The sequence below is a fragment of the Saimiri boliviensis genome, chromosome 4, assembly GCF_048565385.1.
Source record: "Saimiri boliviensis isolate mSaiBol1 chromosome 4, mSaiBol1.pri, whole genome shotgun sequence".
NCBI lineage: Eukaryota > Metazoa > Chordata > Mammalia > Primates > Cebidae > Saimiri > Saimiri boliviensis.
The window spans coordinates 46,846,230-46,861,680 of record NC_133452.1 but is presented as its reverse complement, the minus strand read 5'-3'; the positions used below and the strand labels follow the sequence as shown (position 1 = coordinate 46,861,680).

General features: G+C 36.6%; 1 protein-coding gene across 3 annotated transcripts in view; it reads left to right on the top strand.

Annotated features, from left to right (window-relative positions):
• The window catches only part of PKIB (cAMP-dependent protein kinase inhibitor beta), a 118,382-nt gene that overhangs the window by 89,716 nt on the left and 13,215 nt on the right, over positions 1-15,451 (top strand). For 2 of the 3 annotated variants that reach the window (XM_074397554.1, XM_074397555.1), the window contains one exon: positions 2,331-2,432. The exons of the other annotated variant lie outside the window; for it this stretch is intronic. In XM_074397554.1, the coding sequence (XP_074253655.1) occupies positions 2,351-2,432 (82 nt within the window). In that variant the 5' untranslated portion in view covers positions 2,331-2,350. The remainder of the gene's footprint in view (positions 1-2,330; positions 2,433-15,451) is intronic. 3 annotated transcript variants of the gene reach the window in all.

Here is a 15,451-nt window from a genome sequence, read left to right as displayed (position 1 = left end):
GGTTAATAACTGCTTTTTGACAGTATCAGGGATGGAGCAGCTTTTGGTTTACCAAATAACTTAAGAATTTAACAGAAGTAACAAGTTTTTGTACTATGTGTGAGATAACAATCCACCCTTTTTGTGTGAGTTCCTTTGTAAGTATTTGTATGTTCTTAATGAATATGTCAAACAAATTCTCCTGGAGAAGGATGTCTTCAGTGTAATATGCCTGTGTTCTTGGAGAAAGGTGAATGTCATTAAGATCTTGCCTACAAAGATTGTGTGCAGTGGCAAGGCTGCTGAGGTATCCCTCGAGTAGCCTGGTAAAAATATATTGTGTCTCATGGGAGGTAAAAGCAAACTGTGACTTTCAAGCTGTTGACATTGGCACCAAATGGATTATATTAGCCTAATTTGTAGTAGCAAAATATCTGTCAGTTGCTGATCGGATGGAGTCTGAAGTTTCAATACTCAGTTTGTTGGGAACAGGGGCCTGAATTGCAAGGGACTATGGCATTAAGATTGCAGTAGTCTACTGTGCTGCACCATTTATTTGTTCCAGGTTTAAGAACAAGCCAAATAAGCCAAATTGGGTTGTTAAATGGAGAAGCAGTGGGAATAATCACCCCTGCACTCTATAGCTGTCACATAACAAGTTTTGTTTTGTTTTGTTTTTTAAAGATTATTTTTATTTTTATTTATTTATTTATTTTTGAGACCGAGTCTCGCTCTGTTGCCAGGCTGGAGTGCAGGGGTGCAATCTTGACTCACTGCAACTCTGCCTCCCGGGTTCAAGCAATTCTCCTGCCTCAACCTCCCGAGTAGCTGGGATTACAGGCATGTGCCACCATGCGCAGCTACACATAACAAGTTTTAATCCTCAAAGGCCCTGTTTTAAATTACATTGAGCTGTGTTAATAAGTATTTTAACTTGGGTTGGAGGCAGAAGACACATGAGTTCCCATTTTGTCAAGGCAATTTATAAGTGTCAAAGATTTAATCTAATTTCCATTTATTTTTCATTGGGTCAGAGCATCCATGTCTATTGTGGGATATTTTAGGGCAATGATTGCTATGACCATGATGGGGAATTTGGGCAAGACAGTAATTCTGATGATTAAGATGAGTCATATCTCTTTGTCCCCTTTTATATTCCATCACTCCCCTAATATTATGGGGGATACCATGTTTAAATTAGTAAGATCCCTGGCCATAACTGTAATCTGAGCCCTACTGCCAGTTGAAACCATGAAGGTTTGCCAATTGGTGCATTTCAGCAGGTATTAAAGTTAATTAAGAGCCTATGCTGTAGAGGCACAAAAACCAATCTTTATCTTGGATATATAAATTATATAAGTGCTTTTATTGTATTTTGAGTTTCCAATTGGGTCAAATTGTAGATCTTTCTTTTAGAATTTTTGTTGTTGTTGTTGTCGGTGGTGGTGGTGGTTTTCCCCCTCCCCCACTATCTAGTCTTTTGTTGTTGTTGTTGTTGTTGTTTGCTTCTTGCTTTTCCTTTTTTAATTCTTTTTTTTTTCCCAGTGGTGGTAGTCACTGGACGTATTTGGTGGTGGGGTGGTGGTGGAGGATCCTCTTTACGCTGATGATATTTATAAGTTTCTTCTCCCAGAGAATTTCAAATTAGTATCATCAAGATTAGGGGTTTCTCCCACAGCAGTGGTTGATTTATACGGTGTAAGGACCCCGGGCTTAAGTTGGGTTTGAATTAATGGTGCCATGGGGGTACCCAGTGCCACAAGGGCAACATGGGTATTTCTCTATAACCTTGAAGATTAGGATCTTTGTTGCAACAGACGCATAGTAAGCAGAGTAGTATAGGGAAAGAAACCTAGATTTATAACCCAGACTCAATAGACCAAAATTGTCTCCTCCTACCACTGCCCCAGATTTTCTGTCTTGTGGATGTTTTCCCTCTTTCTTTCTTTCTTTCTTTGTTTCTTTCTCTGCACAAATTCCTTGAGAATATTTTGAGTTTGTAGCTAGGTGGAATTGGAGCTTTCAGTTTGTTTCTGTATAATCACCTGTGGTGCAGAACTTCTGATACATATGGGGAAACATTCAGGAGCTTAGTGGCCTTTCTCAGAAGTGGCTGCCCCTTCCTCCAGGGAGTGTGAGTCAATCTCTCTAGGGTCCAGGTCTATATCCAGTAAAGTCATTACTCTATGGCTCAGATAGGACCAGAAGGTCCACAATTGCAGGATTGGCCATTTGGTTTGCTGGTAGGCAGCAGTGCTGAGCCCAGGCATACTGGCTATGGGTTTTGCCTTGGGAGATCATTTGAGTACCAAATGCTCCTTCTTCTCCCCACCCTTTTCTTTTTTCGTTAGCACCCGTGCCACAGGCTACCATGGATGTGCACCTCAATACCCTTCGGAGTCAGGAGAGCAAAAGCAACAGCAGCTCCGGAAACAGCAGCAGAGACCAGAAAGGTCACTACCTTTGCATGAACAACAATGACAACCAGGATACCATGCTCCATTCTCCATGGGGTGTCACCTTCCTTCCCACAAACCTCACATAGGGCTGTCTCTGTGCCTGTCCCATGGGCGAACTATTGCCAGCAATGTCTGTATTGCTGTCCCAAACAGCCAGTGACATTCACCAGGCATGGTGACCAGAGAGCTCTAGCCTGAGCTCTGGTAAGCAGGACTGAAGAACCGACCAGTTAAGGCACTGTTTTCTCATTTCATTTATAGGCTGAAGCCTTAGAGATCACCTACCAAACACAGGCTGAACCTGACAGCATGTCATACCAGGGTATAGTTAACAACCATTTTCATCTTGGGGACAAGAGCATTGTAGAGTAAAAAGAGATGGCATACCACAGTGCCACAAAGGCCATAGCTCAAGCCCATAGGCAATTAGCAGTTCTGTCTCATGTAGCCTTGCCATATCTCAGAACCAAATAGCCAAAGAACAGTTAATTTTAGCTGAGTAAGTGTCTTCAGAAATGGCTGGGCATGTCACATGGTTCATAACACCAGTGGATTGTATTGCTTTCTATCCAACCCATCAGTGAAGGAAAGATTCCTGCCCTGGAAATTCAGAGATGCCAAGACACCCAACATTGGACAGATGAGATCCACAGCAGTTTACTGGTCACACATACTCACCTCCCAAGGAGAGGAGCACCGCAGGCCATGCAGGAGCACGTGGGGGTTGTAACCAGGAATAGTGTGAACAACCAGGGGCTGTGGGAGTAGTAGTAACAAGAGGGTATGACACCCCTGGGTTCCCACAAGAGGACATGACGGGCTTGTCTGAATAATTCTGTGGGCTTTCAGGGAACTGAAACCTATTACTCAGGGATAAGCGGGAACTGTGCTGGGTCCCTCTGATAAAGAAGGTTGTTTGACTAGGATAGCTCTTCCACCAGAGTAAAATGGTGAGAAAAACTTGTGATTAGGCCACTCAAAACCTTCCCAACCTTACCAGATGTTGGAGCAGCATATAATATTGAGCCTTAATTTCAGGCCATCTAGCATGTGGAGGAATGAATCCTACAGATGATCATGAAATGTTTGAAACTTTACCCCAGAGAGAATAAGCTTTAATGTGGAGGTGAATGATTTTACTTTGAATCACAAGATTGTTTTCTACTATGAAGGAAAAATGGGGACCCGTGAGTTAAAATAAGTTGTTAAAGAATAATGTGGTTACATTATTACACATCTGGGTTTTTTGTTGTTTTTGTTTTTTGTTTTATTGTGATGGAATAACATGTATACCTAGCTATTGTTTGAATAATAAATAATTGGAACTAAGCTAGAACTTACTTTTCTGACATTGTGGAAAAATTAATGTCTTTAAAAACACAAAAACCTAATACACAGCTATTTAAAATGTAGAGTAAAATATTTTGAAAACTTCTTAAAAATAATTGTTTGTGTTGCCAAATATATAAGAGAATTCTTTATGAGCCCGGAACAATGAGAAATCACAAATCTGGAGACACGGGTAAGTGTTATATCCAGAGGTTGATCTGGGTTCACTGGTAATTCACAACTTCCATTTAAAATGCCATGTTCTAGAGACAAGAGAAGAAACCTAGGTGAAAAATCAGTTTAGGTAACCAGAATAAGACTTGGATTTCTAAAAGTGACATGCTCAGTGAAAGGGTAATATGACAAAACCCTAACCTGCAAGGAAGATAGTAAGGAAACTTGGCAGTCTTGACTTTGCCTTGGATGGAAAGGGGGAAAAGGCTCTCTTAATAACTTATGAACAAAAATGAAACCTCACATTAAGTGTGCAAATCCGCAACTGTGTAGTCTGTTATCTGAACAAAAGCCATGTTGAGAATATAAGGCTAACCAATCTGGTAGTACCCCAGACACCCAGCAGAGGCAAATTCAGAGCTTAGGTAGAGGAAAACATTTTAACCCCATTTAACCCAGATCTCACATAATTTTAAGAAAAAAAGGTGGTTTGTTTTTTGTTTTTTTGATATGGAGTCTCACTCTGTTCCAGGCTGGAGTGCAGTGGCATGATCTCAGCTCACTGCAACCTACACTTCCTAGGTTCAAGTGATTCTCCTGCCTCAGGCTCCTTAGTGTTCGGGACACAGGTGCACACCACCACACCCAGCTAATTTTTATATTTTTAGTAGAGACATGGTTTGACCATGTTGCCTAGGCTAGTCTGGAACTCCTGACCTCAGGTGATCTGCCTGCCTTGGCCTCCCAAAGTGCTGGGATTATAGGTATAAACCGTTGCACCCAGACTTAAGGAAAAAGTTTTTTAAAATCTGATCTCAGAACCCCATTCACAAAGCAACCAAGGAAATAAGCCTCCATGAGAAAGATTCCACAAAAACAGTAAACAATAGGATCAGAGTACAAATAATTTAAATGCTGGAATTTTTCATAGAGAATTTTTTTCACTATTCGAGAAGAATATATTTTCTTTTTAGTACTGTGGCATAATATGTAACTTTTTATAATAATAACTATATATATATGATGTAGCATAGGTCTTAATTGTATCATTGATCACAGTTATATGTTAAAATAGTTAACACTTTTATGCCATAACATGAAGCATGATGTCATGCACTTTTTCCTCCATTATTCATTTGGAATATATTCTACAACATGACCCAAAACATAAGAACTCGTGATTTATAACTTTTGTTTAAAGCCATAATTGTGCAATAATTTGTGACAGAAAGATTCGATTGACTTCTCTTATGAAACAGGTTTCACTGCATCAGTTCTATTGTTCTGTAAAATATTCTTTAAGTAATCTAACATTTTAATGCATTGTGTATAATGTACACATGCATATTATCTATGTACTGAACACATATTGTATATGATACTGTTATTACTCTTTGTGAAAAATTTTTATAGCCTTACTATATTTGAGAAGAATAAATAAGGATATTTCTTTTTATTTTTTATTTATTTTAAACTTACAGAATTTTAATGGGAAAATGTTTATGTCATATGTTAAGCAAATACAGCAGGAAACAGTACAGTATTTTGAAAACTAAAACCCCACAAAAAAAAAAAAAAAAAAAGACTGGAAGAAGACAGCTGCTCTTGCATGATGAGATTATGGTTTTTATTTCAATGATTAAAACATTCCTTTATTAGTTTTACTACGAGGAAAAAATATGTAAGTATAAATGACTAAGTAATAAGATACTGTAATACAATGAACTAGACTTTTAAAAAAGCAAAGCAGATTGTCCAGAAATAAAATATAATAATTGGAAATAAAAACAGTGTGTAGATTATGCAGCTGATTAGACACAGCTGAAGAAAGAATAGTTAACTAGAAGATCTGAAGGCATTATGCAGAATGCAGCACAGAGAGATAAAGAGATGAAAAATATGAAGGAAAAACTGAGACATCATCAATAGAATGAGAGTGCCTATTTCCTATGTTTAATTAGACTTCCCCCAAAAAAAATAAAAGATACAGGATAAATATTCAAGAGATAATACCTGACCACTTTCCAGAATTGATGAAAGTCTCAAATTCAGAAATCCTAACAAATCTTAAGAAGGATAAACAACACCAAAGAGATAAACCCTTAAAATAAGCCAGAAAAAAAAGCTCTACATAAGAATGGCAATTGCATAATAAGTGTATTAGTCAGGTTCTTCAGAGAAACAGAAGCTACATATAGATATATATTTACACATATATATCTACATATAGATATAGTACATCTTCATATTTCCTTGGGAAGTATAAATATATATTTACATATATATATTTATATATATATATATATATATATAGAGAGAGAGAGAGAGAGAGAGAGAAAGAGGGGGAGAGAGAAATTGGTTCATGCAATTATGGAGGCTGAGAAGTTATAAGACTTGGGCAAGCTGGAGACTCAGGAGAGCTGATAGTATGGTTCCAGTTTGTGTTAAAGTCTCTCATAACCAGGAGACCCAGTGTTGTCCGTTCCAGTCCAAGTCTGAGTTTAAGGTAGAAGATTAAAGACTGAAGGCAGCTTGAAGACAGTCATGCAGTGAAAGCAAATTCTCCTATCTTTCTGTTCCATTCAGGACTTCAATGCATGGGATGTGGCCCATCCATATTGAGGAGGGCAATGTATTTTATGCAGTCCACTGATTCGAATGTTTCTTATTTGCAAACACCCTCACAGACACATCCTGTGTAATGGGTAACCAAGTATCTGAGCACCTTGTAGCTCAGTCAAGTTGACATATAAAATTAAGCATCACAATCAGCAAACTTCTTAACAGCAAAAACAGAATAATGTGGAATAATATTGTGAGGTGTTTTCATCCTAAAATAGTATATTTGTAAGAATGAGGATGAAAATAGATTTTTCAGACATCAAAAAACTGTAGTTTCATAGTTCCCAAAGGAATTTCAAAGGCTGAACTCCCAGGAAAAAGGTGAATTATTTCAGAGGAATTGGAAAATAAAAAAAATGTTGTGGAAATATCATGGCATTATGGATATATATTGAAAACTAATTCTTAAATACTTACTAAGCATTTGGGTATGCAGTGTCATCGTAGGGAGCTTGCATTCAGTTGGTGAAATAAAAACTCTGTGTGTGTGTGTGTGTGTGTGTGTGTGTGTGTGTGTGTGTATGTGTGTATGTGTGTGTTTAGAGAGATTAAATATAGCAAACTGTTGATCATTGAATCAGATGGAGGCTCATGCTTGAAATCCCAGTACCTTGGAGTCCAAGAAGGGAGGATCACCTGAGGCCAGAAGTTTAAGACAAGCCTTGAACTATACAAAAAGTTTAAAAATTAGTCAAGAGTGGTGCTGCCCAAACTGTAGTTCTAGCTACTCGGGAGGCAGACAGGACATTGCTTTTAGCTCAGACAGTTGAGGCTGCAGTGAGTTGTGATCATGTCACTGCACTGCAGCCTAGGGAACAAGAGACTCTTTCTAAAAATAAAATCTACCAGAAAGACACGATAGCCAAAAGCCATCTATTTAATAATCCTTAGAATTTTTGCCACAAATTATTAAAAACAAAATCTGTCATTTCCATGAGCAAGAATTTTTCCACTAATATCTAATTTTGTGTTGCGTTTGTGAAACCTCCAAGATCATCATGGTTCAATGACCGTATTAATAATCAAAGCCTTTTTCACATATCAGTAGGCAATAAGTGCATTTGTCTATTTCTAGAGTGCCTATTTTACTTTTTTATTCTACTTGCCGACCCTTGAGGAATACCACACAGAATTCATAAGTAAGACTTTGTGAGTCATGAAGTCTGATAGTGTAAGTCCTTTACCTTTTCCTTTCTTTTTGAAATAAGAAGCTATTCTCAGTCTGTTGCATTTACATATGAATTTTTGGAATCAGCTTATTACTCCCATTATGGTAGATTTCCTTTTAAAAAAGAAAACTTCCCCTTTTAATATGCTCTAATGGTTCTCCTTGACATCAGACTCTATTTTCAGAAAATGCATCTTATACACACTTGCTATGTGATTTAGAAATTTTCACGATTCTCTGGTGCTTACAGGTTATATTAACATATTTTAATGGCATTTATTTTCTTTGCAACTATGTTATGACTACGCTCCAACTCATTTTTCCAACTCCACATGGCGTAACACTCCATGACAGTGAAATGTTTCCTTTTCTCTTATTTGGAACTTGCTTTTTACACTCCCCTATTTTAGCTTACAGATATTTCTCTGGCTTGGTAAGCCTTTACACTCCCCTCCTACCTGCATGGATTCCTCCCAAATTTTAAGGCTCTGTATGTGTTCTATAGCCTTTGTGAAGTATTCCTTAATCACCCCAAAATTAAATGACCATTTATCTTTTATATTTCTACAGCATTTTTATTTATAACACTTATTTGAATGTATCATATATTTACTTCTATTTTTATGTTTCCTTTAATATGCATCTATTCAATCTGTACAATGAGTTCACACATTCTTTCAGTGTGGGGACCATGTATTAAGCTTCTTCGTGTGTCCCTACTGTTTCTATACAATGCTTAGTCTTATTTTTAAGTGTTTCCCCATAGTCTTGCACTGAATAGAGTATATAGTAGATGCTTAACAATGTTTGATTGAATGAAGACTGAGACTGTGCTCCATAAATGTTTGCTGAGGTGTAATTGAAGGGGAAAATAATGAATTGTCAGATTAAATGGGTTCCAATCTTGTCTCGGTCACTTGCTAGCTAGGTTTCACCAAACAATTTTATTTCTATGTCCTCAATTTCCTCACCTTTAAAATGAAGATAGTAGTGATTAACCCATAGTATAGAATCTCATGAACAAATTCTCATTAAAGTGCTTTAAAACAAGGCATGCTTACCACGTGGATGCCATTTTTCGTATTAAAAAATCTTCATTATAGAACATTTGGAAAAATTAAAATTCAAAGAAGAAAATAGAAATCATTTATAATAACATCACACAAAGAAAATATTATAATTTCAGTATATTTCCATTAAAATGTTTTTCTATAGATGTATTTGAAAACTAATATATGCATAGTGGTTTTAAAGTTTTAAAATTTATGTTTTTTAATATTTTTGATATTTTCATGGCCTCATTTGTCTATTAACATATAGTACTAAAGGAAAATAACATAATTTTGTACAAAAAGTTTTTATACAAGTTAAATGTGTCAGGCAGGCACAGTGGTTCACGCCTGTTATCCCAGCACTTTGGGAGGCCAAGGCAGGCAGATCACAAGGTCAGGAAATGGAGACCATCCTGGCTAGCACAGTGAAAACTCATCACTACTAAAAATACAAAAAATTATCCAGGCTTGATGGCACACACCTGTAGTCCCAGCTACTTGGGAGGCTGAGGCAGGAGAATCGTTTGAACCCAGGAGGTAGAAGTTGCAGTGAGCAAGATTGCACCACTGCACTCCAGCCCTGGTAACAGAGCAAGACTCTGTCTCAAAAAAGAAAAAAAGTCAAATGTATCAATTTAAATAATGTTACTTCTATTAACTTAATTGTAAGTTAATATAAACATCCATAATTTGATGAAAAATATTTCAATAAGATGATTTTTCTTTCTAAAGTTGTTTGCCATTTGGTTGGAATTTTTTTCCTCTGTGTCCCAGAGAAATCCTCAAAACAACTCTTAATTTTTGTTACTGTAATTTTGATTGAATTTTTTGCTTGCTGCCACACTATAATGATTTCTTCTGTAAAGTACCAAAGAGAACTTAGAAAACAAATCAGAGTTTGAAAAGGCTTAATCATTTCTCTCCTTTCCTTAGTTGGAAGAAAAAAATGAATATTATATTCATTCAAATAGAGAATAAGAGATATCCTAAGACTTTTTCTTTAAACTGATGAAATAGAGAAAAAGACACTACCGAAACTTTTAGAATTTGGTGCATTTTAAAAAGCATAATACCTATCTATTTTATATTCATTTTGTTTGTCCAATTTAATTAAAGAAAGGTTTATAAATAATTTCAGTTCTCGGCCATGTTCCTTGCTTTGTGGCTATGCACATTTTACATAGTTGCTACATCCTCTGAAATGTTAATATCCAATAAAATTTTATTTTTTTAAAACTGTTATTAGAAATTTAGAATTATGTTGATTCAGGAAAGATTAAGTTTTAAAAATATTTTTAAGTAAAGACAGGGTTTCTCCACGTTGGTCAGGCAAGTCTCAAACTCCCGAGCTCAGGTGATCCACCCACCTCGGCCTCCCAAAGTGCTGGGATTACAGGCATGAGCCACCGTGCCTGGCGAGAAAGATTACATTTTTAAGATATAATAAAATAACATCAAATAAATATCATCTAGCTTCAAACTAAATGACGTGTAAAATGTATCGTGATAGGCTTGTGTATGTGCCGCTGAAAAAATTCTGGCAGGATATGCAACAGAATTACAACAGCGCTATCACTGAATAGCAGGTTAGCAATCTGTTTTTCTTCTTTATGTCTTTCAGAATTGTCCTTTTCTCAACAAAAAGCATATATTAATGTCATATGCAAAAAGAAAAGATTCATGTTAAAAAAGAAAAGTAGAAAAACAATTATTTTATTTAGTGTCTGTTGAATGAGCATCAGGCATGGCTTTTGGTCCTATAAATACATCAATGAAATAACCTACAAAAACAAAAGCTCTCCTTTGTGGAGTTTACCTTGTGCTGAAGGGAGACAGACAATAAGTAACAACTGCAATCACAAGCCAATGAAAATACATGTTAGAAGCTAATGGGTGCTAAAAGAAAGTAAGAGGCCGGGCGCAGTGGCTCAAGCCTGTAATCCCAGCACTTTGGGAGGCCGAGGCAGGTGGATCACAAGGTCGAGAGATCGAGACCATCTTGGTCAACAAGGTGAAACCCCGTCTCTACTAAAAATACAAAAAATTAGCTGGGCATGGTGGCTCGTGCCTGTAATCCCAGCTACTCAGGAGGCTGAGACAGGAGAATCGCCTGAACCTAGGAGGCGAAGGTTGCGGTGAGCCGAGATCATGCCATTGCACTCCAGCCTGGCTAACAAGAGCGAAACTCTGTCTCAAAAATAAATAAATAAATAAATAAATAAATAAATAAATAAATAAATAAAAGTAAGAGGAATCAGAAGCTGGAGGGAGGAGATGCAATTTTAAACGAGGTGGTTAAGGCAACTGCCACTGAGAAAGCAGGACTCTCACCTTGTTATCTTTTGTGACCCTTTTTCCTCTGCCATATTATCTCATTTTAATATTACTCAGATTAAGAATATTTTTTAGGCATCATGAAGAAATCAGGAATTTCAATCCCATTTTAACCATTGGAGAGAACACTTAAACATGGTTTGTTTACGAAAGTACATGAAAATTTCACCTTTAGGGAGAAGTCCTCTTATGGGTAGTATAGGGGAGAAATGGTTTTCTGTGACTGCTGACTTGTATGGTTCAGATGTTGCTTTGTGTGTTGGGAAGCAGATTGTAAATGATTTTTTAAATGCCTTTTTAAACAGTATCAAGTTTCTGGAAATGTCTCAGAGTTAACTTTTTTTTTTGACATGAAGCCTTGTCCTGTTGCTGGAGTGTAGTGGCACGATCTTGGGTCACTGCAACCTCCTCCTCCTGGGTTCAAGTGATTCTAGCTCAGCCTCCTGAGTAACTGAGATTACAGGCAGCCACCACCATGCCTGGCTAATTTTTGCATTTTTAGTATAGACTGTTTCACCATGTTGGCCAGGCTGGTCTCAAACTCCTGATCTGAGGTGATCTGCCCACCTCAGCCTCCCAAAGTCCTGGGATTACAGGCATGAGCTATTGCTTCCAGCTGCATTAATCACTTTCTGGGGTCTTTATAGTCAGTCCAACATCAGAGGCTGTCTCTAGAGCTATGTCAACACTGTTGCTTAAAAGAATAACTGATATTCATAATGATAGTTTCATAGTGCCTATAAATTTATATGACAGATATCTAAATAAATTTCATTTGTGTAGTTGTTAACCAAGCACAGTTATAGCATTAGTTCATTTGAGTCCAGAGTAGTAAAATAGATAATATATATCCTACTTTTTATAAATGTAGAGTGTTAACAAAGGAGTTAGATGTTTTTCTGGGAGTTGAAAGTCCAAGATTCAATTTCAGGAATGTTCACTTTTAGGCAACCACACTCTCCATTGCTCCATATAGACCGTGTAACAAACAAGAGGACTAAATCAGGGCAGTCACTTTGAGAGTGTGTTAATGCAGTTCAGTAGTGCTCAAAGCTCTGCTTTGAAATTATCATTTAAAATAGTTTTCTTTTGAATATGTGCCAATCTAAATTACCTAAGAAGGTTTTGAAAAGTAGCTGAGGTCATTCTTAGTACAAAGAGATGGGTGATCAAGTGGGACATATTTTTTTAATTAAAAACAGTTTACTATAAAATATGTTATACTTTAAATCAAACATGTTACCACTATTTGATATATGAGTATAAAATGAGTTGCAATGATGGAGTCATAAAAACAGTTTCAGAAGTAGAATATATGACAGTAAAGTAGTTGCTTTAATAGGTGATACACGTTTCCATCTATAAATTTTGGTGTGTTAGTAAAAATAGTTCTATTATTTGGTATCACACTGCATTTTCCTTTTGAAAGACAAGTAAATATATATTAATTATAAATACTTTCTGAAATGAAAGCATATTTAAAGTGTCCATGCTTAGCCAGGTGTGGTAGCTATTGCCTGTAATCTCAGCACTTTGGGAGACTGAGTCAGGCAGACTGCTTGAGCCCAAGAGTTCAAGATCACCCTGGGAAACATGGAAAAATCCTATCTCTACAAAAAATAAAAATAAAATTAGCCAGGCATGATGGTGGTGCCTGTAGTCCCAACTACTTGAGAGGCTAAAGTGGGAAGATTGCTTGACCCCAGGAGGTTGAGGCTGCACTCCAGCTGGGGTGACACAGTGAGACCCTGTGTTAAATAAATAAAGTGTCCATGCTTAAACTACTACTTTAAGTTAACTTTATATCAAAAGAGCAATTATGGGGTGATTTTTTTCATAGATAATGTCACTCTCTGTAACAATTGTAGGAAAAGAAAGTAAGTCTAGGGAATAAAAGGCTTCATTTTTCCTGTTGTTGAGAATAAAAATGGTAAAAGGAAATTTATTAAAGCTGTAGGAACTGATCTAAGTATCAGAGGACCACATTTATATACAAGGGAAAATTGACAAAGTATAATTGACATCAGGTTGACAAATTTATTCAATTTAATGTTTATGAATCTCTTACAGAGAAGAAGTCCTGTGCCAGCACCGTAGAGCCATCACATGTCCTAGAGGAGGGTGGTTCTGAACCTGTTTTTTGCATCAGCTACAGCTTTACCTTCACCAAATCCATGTTTACTACTCACAGTAAAAGCCATTGTATTTGCCATTGGTCTGCAGCCTGACTCCAAGGCTATTTTGATGTTAACATAACAAAATCTATTTTAATATTTAATAACTGAACTTTAAGTCTTATTTTATTCTTTACTTGCATTCTTTATTATGAATATGAATAATAAAATGACCTTCATTTTCAGCTCCTAAATGATAGGTTTAAGCTATTAATTCAACATTGATTTATTGTGTTAAGTAGGAATGTTCCAGTCCCTCTACTAGGCAGAGGGATACAAAGCCATTTCTATTGTGACCACACTGGTAAAAATTAACTTCCCCTTCTTTTCTTCCTACTGATGTCATAAACAGTCATTTGACATTTTAAAACCATATATCTCATTGAAAAGGGAACTGATATTTTAGGCCTTGCATGTAAACCCCCTAGACAGACTGGCTGGGTTCCCTCTTTGTAAGGAAGAATACAAGCAGACCACAAGAACTTCAAAATTATGTTATTTTCTTACTAGTGAAAATTCAGTGCTGGGGATTTTGTGTACTAGGAGTGTATTTGTGCTCCTTTTGAAATCTAAGAATACTTTGTATAATAGCAGTCGGGAAAGCAACTAAATGAGAAATGGACGGTCTGAGAGCACCCCCTCACTGGAATTTGCTTTCTTATTTTCTGGGGTTCCATTAAATTCTATGATCCCTGTGAAGCCTGGCCTCATTTTCTATTCTGGAATTAATAAAAATAATTAATTTTTCCTCTGCTCATGTGGTAGAGGTGCCTTGTATGCAGCCTTCACAGACTGCCATTTAAGGCATGGGAAGACCTTGTTTATTCTGCCAAGTTCTACCGTGTCTAGCTTGGGGCTTTGTAGAGTTGGTGTTACATAAATGCTTTCTGAATTGAACCCCAACTTCTTTAAGCAGGCTCCAGTGCCTTAATAAAATAAGAACCAAGAATATTTGAGTCACTGATTCAAAAGAATAACGTGAAACAAATGACAGTGAAGGAGTATAGGTATGGCTTAAGGTAAAGTGGAAAAAAAGAATGAGAAGGGTTTCTTCTAATCCGTGCAAATCCTCTCAATTCTGAACACTCTGAAGCTAGAAATAAAGGCTAAACTATGTAAAATGTAGGTAGGAGGGATGCTCTTCTATGGTTATAACCACCTAGACTTATACTCATCTAAAGGAGAAGTAAAAATACCACTCTTTATTCTGGATACCACCCACTATACATAGCATGCATGCACACACACACACTCACACACACACACACACACACACACCACAGAAACAGACACACCCCACTCAAGATAATGTATTTAAAAAGAAACCTATTTAAATTTTAGAAAGACTTTTTGGTGTACAATGAATTTTTTCATTTTAATTTTTTTTCCTGTTGATAGCTGGTTTAGTTTTTGGTTTTTGTTACAGAAAGCAGCAGGAGGAATCATGGTCATAGAAGAAACAGTACCATATAAACTTAGGAAAGAATTCGACACAAATTAGCTATGTTGTGTTGATGCATCACTTAAGTATCTGGATCTGGAAGTTTGGACTATCTCATCTTTTTAAATGTAATATCCTGCAATGATGTGAGAAATTTAAGTCCTTTTGGGAAGCTGCAAATGGTTGGGAGAAGCCCAACTAACTCCCTACCCTTTATGGAGGGTATATATTGGAGATACATATATGGAGGGTATTTAGTTTCTTTCTAGCACGAAAGTAAAAAGAATAAGATGACCAGTTAAATCTGCCTCCCCCAAACACAGGCACATACTCAAGGGGGCTACATAGTTTTTGCAGTTAGTCTATTTAATCATTAACACCATTGGTGTATATTATTGTTGTAAGTGGCCTTATGTTAGTGTAAGAAGTAACATTGTGCTGGAAAGGTATTCAGTTTTGTGCTTTTTCTGGAAAATAATGAAAAATTAATTTGACTTTGTATTTTGAATTGTATATCTTTAAGCTGTCAAAAATTCTCTGTGACAAAAATAACTTCCATGTACCTACCAATGTATATTGAAGGATCTGTCTATGCAATTATCATGCAAGAACATAAGCATTAAAAAATGTGTGTGTCAACAAACAAAAGGTAGCATTCCCTTTGACTTGCACTAGAGGCACAGAAATACCACCTGTAGAAAAATATCAAAAGCAGAAAG